Source organism: Dendrobates tinctorius, unplaced genomic scaffold (assembly GCF_039654945.1).
Source record: "Dendrobates tinctorius isolate UK_male_01 unplaced genomic scaffold, ASM3965494v1 ptg000085l, whole genome shotgun sequence".
In the NCBI taxonomy this organism is placed as follows: Eukaryota; Metazoa; Chordata; class Amphibia; order Anura; family Dendrobatidae; genus Dendrobates; species Dendrobates tinctorius.
Window position 1 is genome coordinate 3840910 of NW_027361753.1, and position 21235 is coordinate 3862144.

At 44.7% G+C, this 21235-nt stretch overlaps 1 protein-coding gene across 3 annotated transcripts in view; it reads left to right on the forward strand.

Moving 5' to 3' along the window:
- Positions 1-21235, forward strand: part of SKA1 (spindle and kinetochore associated complex subunit 1) — a 37885-nt gene that overhangs the window by 9212 nt on the left and 7438 nt on the right. Inside the window, exons 1-2 of one of the 3 annotated variants that reach the window (XM_073584782.1) lie at positions 9151-9376; positions 18905-18998. In XM_073584782.1, the coding sequence (XP_073440883.1) occupies positions 9338-9376; positions 18905-18998 (133 nt within the window). In that variant the 5' untranslated portion in view covers positions 9151-9337. Of the gene's footprint in view, positions 1-9150; positions 9377-14596; positions 14786-18904; positions 18999-21235 lie in introns of those variants that run through there. The other 2 variants (XM_073584783.1, XM_073584780.1) reach the window with 2 other exon arrangements.

The following is a 21235-nucleotide window of genomic DNA, read 5'->3' on the forward strand; positions in this document are numbered from 1 at the left end:
CTATATTGGTGGGTATGAGACACGGGCCTACCCGCCCCAACAAGATGCCCCTCAGCAGTATTACTATGGCCACTACCCCCAACAATCACAGGAGGAAGGTCAGTACCAACAGCATGGGCAACAGTATGCACCCACACAGGGCTATGTTGCTCAAAGTAGTCAGCAGCAACCACAGGCTGCTCCTCCGCCTTCTCCTTCCCCAACATTCCACAATTTGTAAGTGGCTTAAAACATGGACTTAGTAAACCCATACTGTACATGACTGTTCTTAATTGGTCTGATGGGAGGAGATGTCCAGTGTGTTTGAACTGGTGGTTAAAATCCCAAGGCAAAGTCAAAAAGAGGTTTTATCCAGCAGCAACATGAGCTAAAACAGATAATACTAACATTTCTTATGACGGTTTTCAAATCATATGATTAAGACACCATGACAGGCAAGGCTACCTTATGCGTTTCTGAGACATATTACATGTCTGTAAAAAATACAATATTTAACGGGGCTATACTGGCAAAGTCAAAGGATCAAAATAGAGTACTCACTTGAAAATGCATAGAAAAGGCGTGCTGTCCATATTCTCTTAGTCCAATTTAGGCCAGCTAACTATATTCCAAAATCAAGGCAAACAGCCTCAAGACCATCACGCTCTCTCTATGTATTATCAAGTCAGTCTTCTAATTTGATCCTTTGACTTTCCCAGTACAGTGCGGTGAAATATTGTGTTTATTGCAGACATGTAATATGTGTCAGAAACGCGTAAGGTAGCCTTGCCTGTCATGGTGGCTTATTAATATGATTTGAAAACATTCATAATAAATGTTAGTATTATCTTGTGTACCTCATTTTGATGATGGATAACTCCTCTTTTTTACTTAGGATTCCAAATGTGTACAGTTGCAATGTTGTTATTGCACTATGTATGTTGTAGGATATGTTTGTAATTTTGTTTGAACAACAGTGTTGAAATATGCCAAAAGCCCAATTTGGGCCATTGCCCAAGTTTTTCAAAGGGCAAGAATATGTTTGCCTTACAAACTGAAAAAAAAAAACACAAAAAAGCCAAAAGTAAAAATTGGCCAACTACACTTTACGTCTCTGTCTTAATTGTCCAAACCCATATCAAAATACGCTTACCAAATCAAAGCAACAGTCATAAATTCAGAAGGGGTAGAAATATATATATTTTGACACACATCAAACCAACATTGCCAACATAGATCCAGCATGCTCTTGCCAAGAAGGTTCCCCCTTAGGTGCCATAAAGTAATTAGTGAAATGATCACGCACATTGAGGCCAGAGATCGGTCTACGTTGATGGTTGATAGGTGGTCTCACCCTACACACATTGTCCGGCCTACGCACAACACCAGCAGAGGAGGAACAATCATGTATCCTGGTGAAGTTATGAAGTACCACTCAGGCTTTCACTACTTCATTAACATTTTGTTTACTCAGCTGAATGGCAGACTGGAGTACCCGCCATTTGGCACAAAGAATGCCAAAGGAACACTCCACCAGTCGCCGAGCACATGATAGGCGCAAGTTACATATCCTGCGCCTGTGGTGAAGGTTGCGCCGGGGACATGGCCTCATGACATTGCGCGTTAACTGAAAGGCCTCATCTGCCACAAGACCATAAGGGACAGATTCTTGAGTGGAGCTTGATAGCTGGCGTGGTGGTGGTAGATCCAACTGGTTGGTGCGTAGCCGCCGAGCCATAATGGAAGTATTGAAGACTCGAGAGTCTCCCGTCCTTCCATAGGCCCCAATGTCAACAATTATAAACTTGTATTGAGGGTCTACCAGAGCCAACAATACAACAGAAAAGTATTGTTTATAATTGAAGAATTGGGAGCCAGAGTTCGGCGGCTTACACACCCTGATATGTTTGCCATCAAGGGCCCCAATACAATTAGGAAACTGGCAGGCCTCCTCAAAGTCCCTTGATATCCTCAACCAGTCTTCCATCCTGGGCTCGGGCATGACGAGTTGATGGAGTCTTGTCCATATTTCACTACATGTTGACCTGACTATGCCAGATATGGTTGATCTTCCAATCAGAAACTCATGGTGGAGGGCAGCATAAGACAGGCCAGTGGCCAGGAAGCTGAAGAACAACAGAAAAGGATGATTGTCGAATGCACATATTTACAAAACAAACAGGTCCATACATACCAAACTTGGTAAGATTTCAGAGCAAATAACACACACATCTTGCTTTGCACAATGAGTAAGTGATATTCAGTCCATATTCCACACAACATTCGTGTCTGTAAGTTGAAACTTATGTGGACTAAGATGAGGGCCTAAAAATTACTCCAAGAAGGCAAAAATTCAAACTTTGCCCAACACATCATGAACATAGAGAATGTGGTTGTGTAGTACATACCGTATTGTGGGTAGAAGTCGCTCCTCTGCAGATATCTTTCAAAAAGAGCCTGAAGACCCACCTCTTCCGACAAGCCTATAACCTGCAGTAACCACCGATCGACCAAACCGCTGCACGACCAGCTCTACCCTCGCCTACTGTATTATCACCCATCCCTTGAAGATTGTGAGCCCTCGCGGGCAGGGTCCTCTCTCCTCCTGTACCAGTTATGACTTATATTGTTTAAGATTATTGTACTTGTTTTTATGTATACCCCCCTCACATGTAAAGCGCCATGGAATAAATGGCGCTATAACAATAAATAATAATAATAATAATATCGCTTTGCGCATCCTTGTATCCTGAAAGGTTATCCCAGGGCGCACTGTCTCCAAGAGTGTAGCAAATGTTGCAAGGCTCATGCGACAGTATTGGTAGAATTTAACAGGATGCTCCCATAGAGAATAATAGAGGCGGTGAAAATGACCTCTTGTGAGTCGTTGCCTCAAAAGTGGATGGACCCACATGCGTCTCCTCCTCCGCGGATCCACTATCACTGGGTATGGTTGACCAAAGCACCATGACAAAAGCCAGTTGAAGAGAACCTGCTCAGTTGTGTTGAAAGTCAGACTGTCTGACATGCTGCACATACAACAGCAACACACCTAGTGAAGGCAAGGTCACAAATGGACAGAATGGAGACTGCCACCTGTTCCTCAGCCAATAAATAGGGTGGAGGCTAATGATTTAAATAGTTAGCAGGCCTCAAAACCGTTAAATGTCCATTTTGCAAGGCTGCGAGAAAATCTCGCTATACGGATTGCATACGGATTACATACGGATGCTGACATGCGCAAAATACGTGACCACACCTTGCTTACAGATGACCTACGGAGCACTATTTAGGGGTCATTTATCCGTATTACGCCTGTAAACTACAGACCGTATTTTGCGTAGATTAGTGTGACCCCGGCCTTAAGCCTTTATCCACATCCATATTAGGTTTTTAACCAGCGTTTTTACATAAACCATTTAAGGCTACTTTCACACATCAGGTTTTCGGCGTCAGGCGCGATCCGGAGTCGTGCCGGAACGCCGGATCCAGCAAATGTTTTGTAAAACCTGATATGCCGGATCCGGTTTTCTGCCGGATCCGTCTTGTTCTTGACAGACAAAACCGGATCCGTCTCATCCGGTTCATCCGTTTTTCTATCCGTTTTTCGACGGATTACGCCGGATCCGGTTTTTAAAATTGACCCTTGTGGCCTTCCGAACGGGATTGGCTACTGGAAAACTATATATAGCGTGTTCCTACAGCCCTTCTTTGACAGGTTGTAGAGGAGAAAGTGCAGGTTGGAGAGAAGAGCAAGTTACTGGCGAAGATGGATGTTGTGATTGGAAATATTTTGAAGAATTTGGTGGATTTTATAGCGGAGGCGAATCGTTTGAGGGTGATTGTTCTGGAGAAGGAGAGAGCGAGACAGCAGCGCATCAGGCATCGTAGACGACGTTTGTGGATCCACCCCATCACAGCCAAGAGAATGACGCGTGGGGTCTATTCTACACTCTGCATGGACCTTCGACGAAACCCGGATAAATTTTTTGGATATGTTCGGATGAAAATGGAGAATTTTGATTACTTGGTGGAGCGCATTGCACACCTCATAAGAAAAGCGGACACCTATTGCCGCTTCTCTGTTTCACCCGCAGAGCGTCTGATGGTGACTTTAAGGTAAGCCACATTTATTGGATGTGATCGCATCAGAGCACACTTTCACTGCAATCTTGTTGGTGGTAGTTTGTATCTCCAAGTGTTATAGCTGAGTTTTGGTATGTAATGCTGTGATTTAAAACTAATTTATTGTTTTTTAATTCCCCACAGATTTCTTGCAACTGGAGAATCCCTTTCGTCACTGCATTTCAAGTACAGACTCGGGATTTCCACCATATCTGGAATAGTGAAGTACACATGCCGTGCACTGTGGGACTCCTTAGCTGAAGAGTTTTTACCAGAGCCCACAACAGAGAGGTGGATTGAAATTGCTGACAAGTTTCAACAGATATGTCAGTTTCCCAACTGCTTGGGCGCTGTGGACGGGAAACATATCCGCATTGTAAAGCCAGCCGGATCGGGATCGGAATATTTCAATTACAAGAAATATTTTTCAATTGTCCTCATGGCCATCGCTGACGCGGAATACAAATTTATTGCTGTTGATATTGGGGCCTATGGCCGCTCCAATGACTCTCAAGTTTTCAAACTGTCTGCCATGGGGCGGAAACTGTATGGAAACACCTTCCAGTTCCCACCCCCTAGACCGCTGCCGCAAACATCTGGTCCACCTATGCCATTTGTCTGTGTAGGGGATGAAGCCTTCCAGCTGTCAGAACACCTTTTGAAACCGTACTCTAGCAGAGGATTGACAAGACCAAAACGCATTTTTAATTACCGCCTCACAAGAGCAAGAAGAATGGTTGAATGTACCTTTGGTATTCTGACAGCCAAATGGCGGGTCCTATTGACTGCGATCAACCTCAAGACAGAAACTGTTGACGAGGTGATCAAAGCTTGCGTGGTACTCCACAATTTTGTTATCTGCAAGGAACCCATTTCCATTGAGGACACCTCTGAAGAATCCACCTTGCAAGATTACCATGACATTACCACTAGAAGTTCTGTGACGGTTTCAGTAATGAGGGACAATTTTGCACTATACTTTATGTCACCTCAAGGCAGAGTACAGTGGCAGGATGACAGAGTGTGAAAGATTTGTGCCCAACCAAACTTGTGTACCTTCTGTACCAACAGTATATACCTTTGCCAACCAAAGTTGGCTATCTTGTCATGGTCTTACTATTTTTACCTTTAGGCCACAGGTGTGTACCTGGTTGTGTTTTATGCAAAGTATTTCACCTTTTAACAAAAGTTGTGTACATTGTTAGGAAATCACCAACAATAAACACAACTTTTTAGGTGAAATACTTTGCTTCAAACACAACCAGGAACACAACTGTGGCAAAAAGCTAAAATTTACCCACAGTTATATACCTGGTTTTGAATACCTTTTTACCTTTTAAATACCCTGTATTTAACCTTTTTTTTAAACATATTTCGCCGCAGAAAGAAATGACAGACAACCAGTGTAAACAATAATTTAACTTTTATTTAAAATATTTTTTTTTTGTAAACTGTTTTTAAAGTTAAAAAAATTTTTTTAATAAAGGTTTGAAACCAACTGGGCATTTTTATTACAAAACACATCATAAATCTGTGTAGTGTGGGGTGGAAATACTGCTGTAGGGGCTGCGGGACACTTCGACAATGGGAGTGTGGAGAGAAGACTGGGATCGTGGTGGGGAAGGAACAGTTAGAGGTGAAGGTGTGGAAAAAGCTACAGAATGGGTGGACATGTGGGAGGCAGAAGAGGTGGTGGGCGGTGGAGTGGAGGGTTGGGCAGGGACTGTAGGAGCAGATGATGTTGATGGAAAGTTGTATGGGGAAGGAGTTTGGTACGGGGCAGGTTGCTGGAAGTGGGGAGGTTGCTGGTACTGGGGAGGTTGCTGGTATGTAATAGGAGGGGGAGGATGGAAAGTGGCTGGAGGGGGTGCAGGTGGAGGAACTACAGTGGTGGGAGGTGGAGGTTGGGAGGTAACTTGCTGTAGAGCACCGTGGCACGAATGCATTACATACATCTGCTGGGTAGGTGAGAGCGTTTCCATGCGCTCCACAACAGACCTGAAAAAGGTGTGGTTTGGCGAAGATCTTGCTTCTGAATGCATGGTTTGCAGAAGTGTCTTCACCTCCAGAATGCTGGAGTTGATCTGCTGAAAGCCTGCGGAGATTTGCTCTGACAAGACTTTTAGACAGTTCTGGAAAGATGCATTCAGATGCAAGAACTCTGGCACATAACTCTTTTCCTGACCCCTCTGCCGCTGCCGCCCAGTACCCGCAGGTGTACTAGAGGTGGCAGGGGCAGAAGGGTGGGGTAAAGGGAAAGCGATCTCCTCACCAGCAGCTTCATGTAATGTAGGCGGCCACGATGCTCATGTGCTGGTGGATGGGACAGATGGGTCGAATGTGTGGGAAGGCTGGGAAGGTGCAGATGTACCGGGGCGGTCGAAGTGTCCCTCGGTGCCGGTCTCCTCAGGGATCGCCTCAGAAGGGTCCAATCGTGCAGGCTCCCGAGTGCAGCTCACCATGCTGTGGAATAAAGAGAAAAAAAAAAAATTAAAATAGTGACATGGTATGGCCCTGGCTGAAAAAAAAAAGTTACATCTAAACATTTTTTTGTCACATGTGGTGTGTAATATTTACCTTCTGGTGAGCATTGTCTCCCGGAGGAACGACAGGGCTCGTGCGTACTTGTACTTGCTCCTGCGTCCTCCAGATCCACTCGGGGCCCGCATCTCTTTATTGAACTCCTTCTTGAAACGATCCCTCACAGACCGCCACCGATTCACAATTCTGTCCCCTGAAACGAGAAAGGACAAAGTGGTTAGTATACAACATCAGTGTTTCCCAAACTCCAGTCCTCATGGTCCCCAGGGGTCATGTTTTCAGGATTTCCAAAGTAAATAGAAATCCTGAACACATGATCCGTGGGGACCACGAGGACTGGAGTTCGGGAAACACTGGTTTAAATCAAGCAACCGGTACTGTATATACTTACGCTCTTTAATCTGGGCCCGAGCTTCGAGGTCCTCCCAGCGGTCCACAAGGAGCGAACAGATTTCCTCCCAGAGCTGTCGGGTAACTATCAGGTCAGCATGGCGGCGGTCAGCCATATTCCAGAGCGGCTCCCTTTCTCTGACGAGATCGATGAGGTGGTCCACATCAATCCCTCCATCCTCACCGTCAGAGTCGGGAGCACGCTGTGAAGGCTGTTAAAGAAAAAGACAAAAATAACATAATTAGCCTCCACAAAAGAAATGAAATAAAAAGTGCAAAAAAACAAAGCAAAAATATTTATACTTACACGCTGGTGACCGCCGCGTTGCTGTCGCCGACGACCCTGGGAGGCACTGCGAGGACCTCTTGGCCGAGCACCAGATTGGGAAGACTAGAGAAGAAAACAAAAAATGTTATGTCTTTGGATGTAGGCATTTGTTTGCTGTGTGTGGTCTGCAGAACATTGTTTTCTATGTGTTGTGTGTAGTGTGATGTTGTGTTTCTGCGTTTGATGCAAAAAACGTACCAATTGTGAGCCCACTCCAGGTGTCTGTCCACCCCTTCCTTCTTCTTCTGGGAGCTCCTCTTCACCTTGTGAATCCTGTTTTGAAATAAAAGGCAATGAATAGACATATATTACAGAGATGATGGATTTTGGAAATAAAAACTTACCGTCAAACGCTGACGATGCGAGGGAGGGCTCCCAGAAGAAGATGTGCTGTCTTCCTGATGGCCAGACTCCATGGCTGTGGGTGGTGTTCCTGCTGCTGCCATTGCTGCTGCTGCTACATCTATTGGGCGGCTGTTGAATAAAGAGAAACAAAGGGCCAATGAATATCTTGATATTCCATAGCCCTAGTTTGGAGGAATGGGGGATTTGATAATTACCGTCTCTCATCTGCTGCTGGACTCCCCTCCCGTTGTTCAGCATGCTGCTCCATTTGGGGTGGTGCTGATGGTGCTGCTGCAGATGTCTGCTGCTCCTGGTTCTTGGCTTGGGTGGCATGTTGGGTGTGGCTGAGGGTCCCACTGTCTTGCTTTTATATATGTCTTGTGGGCAGAGCTACTGAGCATGCTCAGACCAAAAAAAACGGATCCGGCCACCGGATCCGGCTGTCGCCGGATCAGGCGCATTGCGGCGCTCATAGGCTTTCATTGTATGCTCTGCTGCCTTCTCCTGCTCCTGGTTCTTGGCTTGGGTGGCATGTTGGGTGTGGCTGTGGGTCCCACTGTCTTGCTTTTATATATGTCTTGTGGGCGGAGCTACTGAGCATGCTCAGACCAAAAAAAACGGATCCGGCCACCGGATCCGGCTGTCGCCGGATCAGGCGCATTGCGGCGCTCATAGGCTTTCATTGTATGAAAAAGCCGGAGACAAAAAAAGTTACAGTAGCCGTTTTTTCCAGACGCCGGATCGCGTCAGGCGAAAATCGGATGAAACGTATGGCCATCCGGCTCGATCCGGCTCTAATGCAAGTCAATGGGGGGAAACCGGATCCGGCATTGCATTTCGCCGGATCCGGTTTTTGTCAAAAGCGCCGGATCGCGCCTGACGGCGAAAACCTGATGTGTGAAAGAGGCCTAAGGCCACTACTATATTAATCTTATGACACCATCAGTCACAATATTGCTGCAACTCTTGAAAAAACGCTATTATTTATATATAGGAAAAACGCTGTTATTTATATATAGGGAAATCCATTAAGGCTGCAAATTTTCTTTACCTTGATATATAGGGATTTAATATTATGTGAATAAAGGCTTAATAGTGTCAGTTGAGCCGAAACGTTGCCTTGATATGTGGGCTGAATAAAACTCACCACCACTTTGAAAAACGTTACTATGGAGTGCTGCCTTTTTTTGGAATGAATATTGAAATTGTGGCTGAAAATGGGACTTTCTGCCAGGGGCCGTGCACCCGAAGCTAAGTACTGTGCTGTTTCCTTTTTTCCTATATATATATATCTATATCTATCTATCTATCTCTCTATATCTATTTATCTATCTTATCTTTCTATTTATCTATCTAGCAATCTATTATCTATCTCCATATCTATTTTTTGTATAGCTAAATTTAGGGGGGTGTGACTCCCACTGCTTGACCCTTGCACTCCTCCCGTTAACCTGCAGGTGTTCTCTACTAGCCCATTCACTTGTAGGCTTGCAGCCCAGGAGAGACATGTTTGTCCTTTCTAAAAGGTTTTTTTTTTTAAACCTGAAAGTGGCATATACAGTAGGATATGGAAAGGTTCAGACAGGACCCGTCAGAGAAGTGTCACCTTGCCGTGGTTGACGGGCACACATGAATTGGCCAAATCATGCGCTAAGAACGTTTGCTTTTGTAAGTACATCTTGCTGAGGGACAGAGCGTTTGGAAGTTTTTATTTCCATTGATATTATATGTCTTGGCATTCACAGGTTGCTGCTGTGCTTTCTTTATATTTATCTATCTATCAACAGTATCTATCTATCTCTATATCTATCTCTATCTAGCTAAATAGAAAAAACAGACAGCAGCACAAACTTGAGCAGATTTTGGGTGCAATAGTCCTGAATAATGCAGTTGTCCAACACAAAAATATAAATAGAAAAAAACAGGCAGCACTCCCGTTAAAGGGAAAATTGTGGACTTTAACCCCTTCACTACCAAGGGTGGTTTGCACGTTAACTCCCGGGCCAATTTTTACAATTCTGACCACTGTCCCTTTATGAGGTAATAACTCTGAAACGCTTCCATGGATCCCAGTGATTCTGACATTGTTTTCTCGTGACATATTGTACTTCATTTTAGTGGTAAAATTTCATTCAAATAACTTGCGTTTATTTGTGAAAAAAATGGAAATTTGGCAAAAATGTTTAAAATTTTGCAATTTTCCAACTTTGAATTTTTATGCCCTTAAATCACAGAGATACGGCACACAAAAAACTTAATAAGTAACATTTCCCACATGTTTACTTTACATCAGCACAGTTTTGGAACCAAAATTTTTTTTTGTTAGGAAGTTATAAGGGTTAAAAATTGACCAACGATTTCTCATTTTTGCAACATCATTTTATTTTTAGGGACCACATCACACTTGAAGCCACTTTGAGGGGTCTATATGATAGAAAATACCCAAAAGTGACACCATTCTAAAAACTGCACCCCTTAAGGTGCTCAAAACCACATTCAAGAAGTTTATTAATCCTTCAGGTGCTTCACAGGAATTTTTTGAACATTTAAAAAAATGAACATTTAACTTTTTTTCACAAAAAAAAAATTTCAGTTTCAATTTTTTTTATTTTACCAAGGGTAACAGGAGAAATTGGACTGCAAAAATTATTGTGCAATTTGTCCTGAGTACACTGATACCTGATATATGGGGGTACCACTAATTCGGCGCATGGCAGAGCTCAGAAGGGAAGGAGCGCCGTTTGACTTTTTCAATGCAAAATTGGCTGGAATTCAGATCGGACGCCATGTCGCGTTTGGAGAGCCCCTGATGTACCTAAACAGTGGAAACACCCCACAACTGACCCTATTTTGGAAACTAGACCCCCCAAGGAACTTATCTAGATGTGTGGTGAGAACTTTGAACCCCCAAGTGCTTCACAGAAGTTTATAATGCCCGGGCATGAAAATAAAAAAATCGCATTTTTTCCACAAACATGATCAATTAGTCCCCAATTTTTTATTTTTCCAAGGGTACCAGGAGAAATTGAACCCAAAAAGTTGTCTTCCAATTTGTCCTGAGTACGCTGACACCCCATATGTGGGAGAAAACTACTGTATGGGCACAAGTCGGGGCTCGGAAGGGAAGTAGTGACGTTTTGAAATGCAGACTTTGATGGATTGGTGTGCGGGTGTTATGTGCTTTTGGAGAGCCCCTGATGTACCTAAACTATTGAAACTCCCCACAAGTGACCCCATTTTGGAAACTAGACCCCCCACGGAACTTATCTAGATGTGGTGAGCACTTTGAACCCCCAAGTGATTCACAGAAGTTTATAACGCCTGGGCGTGAAAATAAAGTCATTTTTTTCCACAAAAATGATATTTTGCCCCCAATTTTTTATTTTCCTAAGGGTACCAGGAGAAATTGGACCCCAAAAGTTGTTTTGCAATTTGTCCTGAGTATGCTGATACCCCAAATGTGGGGGTAAAACACTGTTTGGGCGCATGGCAGAGCTTGGAAGGGAAGGAGCACCATTTGACTTTTTCAACGCAGAATTGGCTGGAATTGAGATCCGACGCCATGTTGTGTTTGGAGAGCCCCTGATGTGCCCAAACAGTGGAAACCCCCCCAATTATAACTCCAATCCTAACTCCAACACACCCCTAACCCTAATCTCAGCCCTAACCCTAGCCCTAACCCTAATGGGAAAATGGAAATAAATACATTTTCTTTTAATTTTATTATTTTTCGCTAAGGCCTGTTTCACACTTCAGTTTTTTGTGTCAGTCAAAGGGTGTGTGCAGACGCTGCGGAATCCGCTGCGGATTAATCCGCACGGATTTTGCAAAAACCGCAGGTCAAAAGACCTGCGGATTATCTGCGGTTTTGCCTGCGGTTTGGTCCTGCGGATTCACCATCTCCACAATGGTGGAGATAGGAACCCGCTGCGGATTCCGCAGAAAGAATTGACATGTCACTTCTTTCTGCGGTTTCAAAACCGCAGCAAATCCGCGCGGATTTTTCCGCAACGTCTACACAGCGTTTTTTTTTTTACCATTCATTTGAATGGTACTGTACACCGCAGCCAAAACCGCTGCGGAAACGCAGCAGAATCCGCAGCGTGTGCACATACCCAAAATCCGCCAAAATGGCGGAAAGCGGATCCGTTGCTAAACTGATGTGAACGGATGCCACCAGACCGTTTTTTTGACGGATCCGATGAATGAAGAATTTTAAAGGAACCGTAGCCCGGGGAGGAGAGAGAGAGAGAATTTTTTCCGTCCGCCAGAAATTATTTCAGGGTTAAATTTCCAGCTGACTTCCTTCCTCCGGGCATGTGCACTCTAAAATGTGGATCCTGCAGCAAAAAAAAGTTGCATGGTCCGTCCGGGCACGTCGGCGGACGCAAAAAATTTGGCGGATCCGCAAAAAAACGGATCCAACGGATGGCCATCCGTCAAGATTCGCCGGTAATGCATCTCAATGGGGAAAAAAACGGATCCGCCAAAAAAATGGCGGATCCATTTTTTTTTTTTTTAAAACGGCGGATTTTGACTGATGGTCAAAAACGGAAGTGTGAAACAGGCCTAAGGGGGTGATAACGGGGGGTTTGATTTACTATTTATGGCGGTTTTTATTTTTGGCAGCTGTCACACGCTAAAAGACGCTTTTTATTGTAAAAATAGTTTTTGCATCACCACATATTGAGAGCTATAATTTTTCCGTATTTTGACCCACTGAGCCATGTGAGGTCTTATTTTTTGCGGGACAAGTTGACGTTTTTATTGGTATCATTTTCGGGCACGTGACATTTTTTTGATCGCTTTTTATTCTGATTTTTGTGATGCAGAATGAGCGAAAACCAGCGTTTCATGAATTTCTTTTGGGGGGTGCGTTTACGTCGTTCCGCGTGCGGTAAAATTGATAAAGCGGTTTTATTCTTCGGGTCAGTACGGTTACAGTGATACCTCATTTATGTCATTTTTTTTATGTTTTGTCGCTTTTATGCAATGAAAACAATTTTATTTAAAAAATAATTATTTTTGCATCGCTTTATTCTGCGAGCTATAACTTTTTTTATTTTTTCGCTGATGATGCTGTGTGGCAGCTCGTTTTTTGCGGGACAAGATGACGTTTTCAGCAGTACCATGGATATTTATATGCGTCTTTCTGATCGCGCGTTATTGCACATTTTGTTCGTCGGTATGATAATAAATCATTATTTTTTGCTTTGTTTTTTATTTTTAATTTTTAAGGGGTTCACTAAAGGGGTTAACTAATGGGACAGTTTTACAGGGCGGGTCGCTACGGACGCGGCGATACCAAATATGTGTACTTTTATTGTTTTTTTTTTTATTTCCAAAAAATGAATTTATTTGGGAATATTTTTTTTTCTAATTTATTTAGCGATTTTTTTTAAAATTAATTTTACACTTTTTTTTTTTTTAACTTTATTAGGTTGTCCCAGGGGGGACATCACTGTCCTGTGACAGATCGCTGATCTGTCACATCACAGATCACGGTGACAGATCAGCAGGCTTCATCATGCCTGCGCTTTGCAGGCACTGAGGAAGCAGCTCCCTGCAGGCCCCCCGAAGCCCCCGTCGCCATCTTGGATCCGGGGGCCTGTAGGGAAAGAGACCCCCGTAGCAGCGCTGCACATTGCACTGCCGTGGGGGGCTCAGGGAAGCACGGAGGGAGCCCCCTCCCTGCCGATGCTTCCCTTTAACCCCCGGTACACCGCGATCGTGTTTGATCGCGGTGTGCAAGGGGTTAAAGTGTCGGGATTGTGCCGGGTGTCAGCTGTGATAATCAGCTGACACCGCTGCTGATCTCACTAGACGTACTATTCCGTCCTTGGGACTTAGGTCCCAGGTAACATGGACGGAATAGTACATCGAATGTAGGCAAGGGGTTAATCCAGCGCCAAATGGTGCAACGTTTCGACCTCACAGCACAGTCTTTGTCTAGCTATATATCCATCTCTATTTTAGATATAGAGACAGATAGATAAATAGATAATCTCTATCTATCTCTTTATATTTATCTATAGCTATCCATCTATCCATAGATCTATTTATCCCATATCTATCTTTCTATACCTATATCTATTTATTTATCCATTACCTATCTACTATCTATCTATCTCTATATCTATCTATATACTGTATATATAGCATTACAGTATACCCTATGAGGGGGGGGCAGCATTATATTCTATGAGGGGGATGCTTTATATGTGATGTGGAGTAAAGTGTCAGTCTTTGATGACGACATTGACAGAACGATCTGGATAAGATGTCTGATGAGCAAACACTTGGCAAATGAGGTTTAATGTAGATAAACGTAGAGTAATGCACCGAGGACAGAAGAATCCTATAGCTGCATATACATTAGATGGGAGAATACTCAGGACTACAGAACAGGAGGACGGGGGATTCTGGTTACAAGCTGAGCAGCAGCACTCACTGTCAGGCAGCAGCTGCAAAAGCAAGCGAGATTTTCAGATTTATAAAAAGAGAGAAAATCCCGCGCCCCCAACGTATTATTACCCCTTTAAAAATCACTGGTGAGGCCACATCTAGAATATGGGATCCAGTTTTGGGTTACACGCTTTGAAAAAAGGAAAAACCTGATGCGAAAATGATCAAAAAAATACAAAACTGCAAATTTTACTAAATTTAAAAAAAATAAATAAATAAATAAACTTTTTGCAGTTAAATCATTTCAAAAATCTGGTGTTTTCCAAGCGGAAGTTAAAGAGTTAATAAAAAAAAAAAGCCACATGACTCTGCAACAAGATCCACTAGAAAGGTTTCTGAGGACTGTCCGAGCATGGAAATAGACCTGATGCTGCAGCACTGTGGTAATAAAGAAAAAACACTGACTCGGCAGCTACACGGAGGAGCTTTCCCCACGGTCGGCAGCTGAATCATGGTCTTCGGAAATATGGCCGCCTAAGGACAAGCCTGTGTTTCCTGCGCGACCTCCAGCGTCTGGACGCTTTTCATTCAATGATTGGCTCATTTATGTGACGTCAGTCGCGCTCTCGGCGGCTTGATTTGAAAGTTTCCCGGGGCCGGCGCGGCTGTCAGGTCGGTGACTGCGGGTTTCTATAGTGCGCGCGGGGCTGAGGGCTGGAGGAGGCGTGTGCAGTGCGTGATGGCGGCGAGACGTCATGTGTAATGTTACCATAGTTCACCTATGACGGCATATGTTCCCCCCATAACACATAATTGCCGGTGTTGCAAACTGGTACGGTGACCCCTGCCGTGGGGGGTGCAGACTGGCACGGTGAGTTCTGCTGTGGGGGGGGGTGCAGACTGGCACGGTGGTTTCTGCTGTGGGGGTGCAGACTGGCACGGTGGTTTCTGCTGTGGGGGGGTGCAGACTGGCACGGTGGTTTCTGCTGTGGGGGGGTGCAGACTGGCACGGTGGTTTCTGCTGTGGGGGGGTGCAGACTGGCACGGTGGTTTCTGCTGTGGGGGGGTGCAGACTGGCACGGTGGTTTCTGCTGTGGGGGGGTGCAGACTGGCACGGTGGTTTCTGCTGTGGGGGGGTGCAGACTGGCACGGTGGTTTCTGCTGTGTGGGGGTGCAGACTGGCACGGTGGTTTCTGCTGTGTGGGGGGGGCGCAGACTGGCACGGTGGTTTCTGCTGTGGGGGGGTGCAGACTGGCACGGTGGTTTCTGCTGTGGGGGGGTGCAGACTGGCACGGTGGTTTCTGCTGTGTGGGGGGGGTGCAGACTGGCACGGTGGTTTCTGCTGTGGGGGGGTGCAGACTGGCACGGTGGTTTCTGCTGTGGGGGGGGGGGCGCAGACTGGCACGGTGGTTTCTGCTGTGGGGGGGGGGGCGCAGACTGGCACGGTGGTTTCTGCTGTGGGGGGGGGGGGCGCAGACTGGCACGGTGGTTTCTGCTGTGGGGGGGGGCGCAGACTGGCACGGTGGTTTCTGCTGTGGGGGGGGGGCGCAGACTGGCACGGTGGTTTCTGCTGTGGGGGGGGGCGCAGACTGGCACGGTGGTTTCTGCTGTGGGGGGGCGCAGACTGGCAGCAGAACCTCCTGGGCACTTTCTGTGCGGCTATCAGGGCTGTGGAGTCGGTAAGCCAAACCTGCGACTCCGACTCCTCAATTTCCCTTACTCCGACTCCGACTCCCACATATATTGCTTATATTTAAGTGAAAAATTTATTGTAGTACAATGTGAACATCAGACATTTAATCATTTCTATGATCCAATAATCAAGATATTTAGAACATAATATCTATTTATTGGAATACAACTTTAGAACACAAAAAACTGTAATAAATTGTAAATATGTAATACACTGTATACATGTACACGGTACAAAGCAAAGTTTGGACACACCTTCTCATTCAAAGAGTTTTCTTTATTTTCATGACTGAAAATTGTACATTCACTCTGAAGGCATCAAAACAATGAATTAACACATGTGGAATTATATAATTAAAGTGTGAAACAACTGAAAATATGTCACATTCTAGGTTCTTCAAAGTAGCCACCTTTTGCTTTGATTACTGCTTCGCACCCTCTTGGCATTCTCTTGATGAACTTCAAGAGGTAGTCACTGGAAATGGTCTTCCAACAGTCTTGAAGGAGTTACCAGAGATGCTTAGCACTTATCGGCCCTTTTGCCTTCACTCTGCGGTCCAGCTCACCCCCAACCATCTCCATTGGGTTCAGGTCTGGTGACTGTGGAGGCCAGGTCATCTGGCGTAGCACCCCATCACTCTCCTTCTTGGTCAAATAGCCCTTACACAGCCTGGAGGTGTGTTTGGGGTCATTGTCCTGCTGGAAAATAAATGATGGTCCAACTAAACACAAACTGGATGGAATAGCATGCCGCTGCAAGATGCTGTGGTAGCCATGCTGGTTCAGTATGCCTTCAATTTTGAATAAATCCCCAACAGTGTCACCAGCAAAGCACCCCCCACACCATCACACCTCCTCCTCCATGCTTCACGGTGGGAACCGGGCATGTAGAGTCCATCCGTTCACCTTTTCTGCATTGCACAAAGACACGGTGGTTGGAACCAAAGATCTCAAATTTGGACTCATCAGACCAAAGCACAGATTTCCACTGGTCTAATCTCCATTCCTTGTGTTCTTTAGCCCAAACAAGTCTCTTCTGCTTGTTGCCTGTCCTTAGCAGCGGTTTCCTAGCAGTTATTTCACCATGAAGGCCTGCTGCACAAAGTCTCCTCTTAACAGTTGTTGTAGAGATGTGTCTGCTGCTAGAACTCTGTGTGGCATTGACCTGGTCTCTATTCTGAGCTGCTGTTAACCTGCGATTTCTGAGGCTGGTGACTCGGATGAACTTATCCTCCACAGCAGAGGTAACTCTTGGTCTTCCTTTCTTGGGGCGGTCCTCATGTGAGTCAGTTTCTTTGTAGCACTTGATGGTTTTTGCCACTGCACTTGGGGACACTTTCAAAGCTTTCCCAATTTTTCGGACTGACTAAACTTCATTTCTTAAAGTAATGATGGCCACTCGTTTTTCTTTACTTAGCTGCTTTTTTTCTTGCCATAATACAAATTCTAACAGTCTATTCAGTAGGACTATCAGCTGTGTATCCACTGGACTTCTGCACAACACAACTGATGGTCCCAACCTCATTTATAAGGCAAGAAATCCCACTTATTAAACCTGACAGGGCACACCTGTGAAGTGAAAACCATTTCCGGTGACTACCTCTTGAAGCTCATCAAGAGAATGCCAAGAGTGTGCAAAGCAGAAATCAAAGCAAAAGGTGGCTACTTTGAAGAACCTAGAATATAAGACATATTTTCAGTTGTTTCACACTTTTTTGTTAATTATATAATTCCACATGTGTTAATTCATAGTTTTGATGCCTTCAGAGTGAATCTACAATTTTCATAGTCGTGAAAATAAAGAAAACGCTTTGATTGAGAAGGTGTGTCCAAACTTTTGGTCTGTACTGTGTGTATGTGTGTGTGTGTGTATATGTGTATATATATACATACACACACACACACACACACTATGACTTATTTCAGCTAAGATAAAGCCTAGATCCTCAGGCTACATTCACACTGTGGGTGTAGCCAGGATCAAACCTTGGGGGGGGGCAGAACCTCATACTGTTCCGCAGAATTTCACACTGCACACCTCAGCTGCTGCAGAGCCTCATACTTCACACCCCTACACTTGAAAATAAAGCCTGCACCTTAAGAAGATGTGGTGATGAATGCAGTCTATTTATTCCAACTATCAGTTGATGTTACTGAAGACGAGCAATGCCTGTCCTGGGCGTCCTTTTGGGCAGCTATGAGGTGTACTTGACTGGTGATAAAAAAAAAAAGGAGTGTTAGTCTGTGTGCTATCCGGCTTTCATTCTTTTTGGTACAGATATGATATGGATAGACAGATATGGATTGAGCAGATTTCTAATCTGCTTTTGATATTGAAAACATTATCTATGAGCTCAAAAACCTTTCAGGTGATGCGATTTTTTTTAAAAAGCTGATCTGCTTTTGCAACTGAAAAACGTATCCTCAAAAAACGCTGTGTGTGAATGTAGCCTTAGATCAGGAATAGAACAGTCATTTATAGGACATTTCATAACTTTCCCAAATTCCTATGAAAAAATATTCAGCACATTCTGCATTGAATTACTGTACCCAATTTATTATATGTTTTAGGAGTCGGTCCATTTTATACCAACTCCGACTCCACAGCCCTGGCGGCTATCCCATGTCTGGGTAAAAGCCGCAATGATGACTATAGCAGCCATGCTTGTATTTTAATGAAATAAATAAAGAAAATTCTAGCTAACGTATTCCACAGCGCTTTACAGACATTATCATCGCAGTCCCCGATGAGGCTCACAATCTACATTCCCTATCAGTATGTATTTGGAGCTGCCCCATTACAGTTCTTGTCGTAGCGCCCCCAGAATAATCTACAGGGTCCCAATAAGAGCAGCCACAGTGTCTGCCAGTGACGGTGTGCACCAGGATGGGACAGTCAGGAGCGTGGCACGGTATCCCCATCATAGTGCCCGTATACCTGAACCACCTGCCGGCTGTGTAGCCATTGTCCTCCGCCACATTGGTGCAGTCTCCATGTATAATGCCCCTTCACCACGGCTGACGCCCCCCATTCTGCCCAGCCTCTCGAACCCCTTTTTGGACCCCACACTCATCACTGCCTCGATTTTTCTTTCCCAGCGACAGATGGAGACCCCGGACATGGACGGTTTATGTTTTCACATCAATTCCAAAATTTCTATCATCAAGAAGACCCTGCAGTTACGTCACATCGGTGAGTGATCCCCCTAATGTCAGACGCTGCACCCCACAATGTTCTGTAGGCAGGTAAGGCGGGCGCCGTGTGTATTCCTTACAAGGCCATATATATTTTGCACACAACCACTAGATGGAGCCACAGCATGTGTATTTTGCCTGATGGCGTTTATACCCAGATGGTTTATACAAAGCATTGGTTAATTATATCATATGATCAATCACGTATCTGTGTATTTGTATGTATAGTGGCTTGATGACCATTCCTGTCTTTGTAAAACTATCCCCTTTAAACTTTTTTTTTTTTTTTAAATCACATGTTTATGCCTTGCTTAATAAAGATGAAACTTTTTTTTATTGAATGTTTTTCGGGTAACTTTTGTTGGCATTCTCTTACTCTACTAAACTCCCCTATAATATTTTCACCCCACATTGCGGCATCTATCTGCTATAGTAGAAGGTTCAAAGAAGGTGTTGTCCAGGGACGCACAACCATTTTGTGGACGCAGAACATTTTAATTTTTGCCCTTTTTGTTGTTTTTTTTTTTTCTTTTTTCCAAGAGCCATAAGTATGTTTTGTTTTTTTAAATTTTCCCATCCACATAACCGTACGAGGGTTTGTTTTTCCGTGGGACGAGTCGTTCGTAGTTTTGAATGACGCCATTCGTTTTTCCGTATGGATGGCAAGCAGAAAAAACAAATCAAGCCAGACATGTCATTGGAAGCGAGGACCACCAAGTTACGGCTTGTTTACTATGGACACATCGTATGAATAGAGCGATCACCGGAGAAGGACATCATGGCCGGAAGAATAGAAGGAACGTGGCGAAGAGGAAGACCAGCAACCCGATGGCTTGATGCCATCTAGATAACGGTGGAGAAGACCCTGGTGAACCTTTCTAGGCTTGTCAAGATCCATCTTCCTACAGAGTGTTCATCCATCAACAGTACAAATATGGCTATACCAACTTATAAGGGTTGTTTTTTGTTTTGTTTTTTTTTTTTTTAATGAAAAAAAAAAAATGGTTTGTGTCCCCATTTCCTGAGACCCATTATTTATTTATTTCCACCAATGGAGCTGTGTGGGGGTTTCTTTTTTTTTTTTTTTTTTTTACTTAGAGTTGTAGTTTTTTTTTTTTTTTTTTTAACCCCCTGATGACATATGATGTACATTTTCGTCATATGTCGCGACTTTGAGCGGTCTCTCACGCTGAGCCTTCATTTTTCCTGGCTGATGATGTCTGATTTAATCAGCCATCATGTGCCTTTAACAGCCACGAATGGAATGGAGCTCTGTCCGCCATGGCTGTTAACGTGTCAGTCTCTGACAGCAGCATGTAACAAGCATCGACAGGGTGCGCGTCATTCCACAAGTCCCATGACAACCCAAGATTTTCTGAAGACCCAGGTGCCTGTCCTGATGATTCTTCTGTGAACGCCAGCCCGTGACTGACTTTCTTGGGAGATCGTGATTTTCTCTATACATAGCAAGGCTGATGCCCTGCTATGTGTAGCACAGATGATCACAGCTTTAAGTCCCGTATGGGGACTATTAATGGGAACCTGTCACCAGGTTTGACCGATACGTGTTACGGCCACCGCCTGTCAGGGCTGATATACAGCATTCCATAATGCTGCAGAAAAGCCCCCGGTCCGACCTGAAAGAGATGAAAAATAACTTTTAATATTCTCACCTGCGGGGCGGTCCGGTCCATTGGGTGTTGCAGGTCTGGGTCCAGCGCCTCCCATCTTCTTGCGATGCCGTCCTTCTGCTTGCTTCATGGCTCCCCGGCATCATGCTCCTGCGCAGGCGTAGTTATCTGTCCTGTTGAGGGCAGAGCAAAGCACTGGGGTGCGCAGGCGCCAGGAAAGGTCAGGGAGGCCCAGCGCCTGCGCACTACAGTACTTTGGTCTCCCCTCAACAGGGCAGATAAGTAAGCCTGCGCCGGAGCACGATCCCGGGGAGCCACAAACCAAGCAGGAGGGCGGCATCGCAAGAAGAAGCGAGGCGCCGCCGGACCTGGACCTGCAACACCCATCGGACCGGACCATCCCCAGGGTGAGTATAATAAAAGTTATTTTTCATAATAATCTTTATTTTTCTATAATGCTAACATATTCCACAGCACTTTACAGTTTGCACACATTATCATCACTGTCCCCGATGGGGCTCACAATCTACATTCCCTATCAGTATGTCTTTGGAATGTGGGAGGAAACCAGAGAACCCGGAGGAAACCCACGCAAACACGGGGA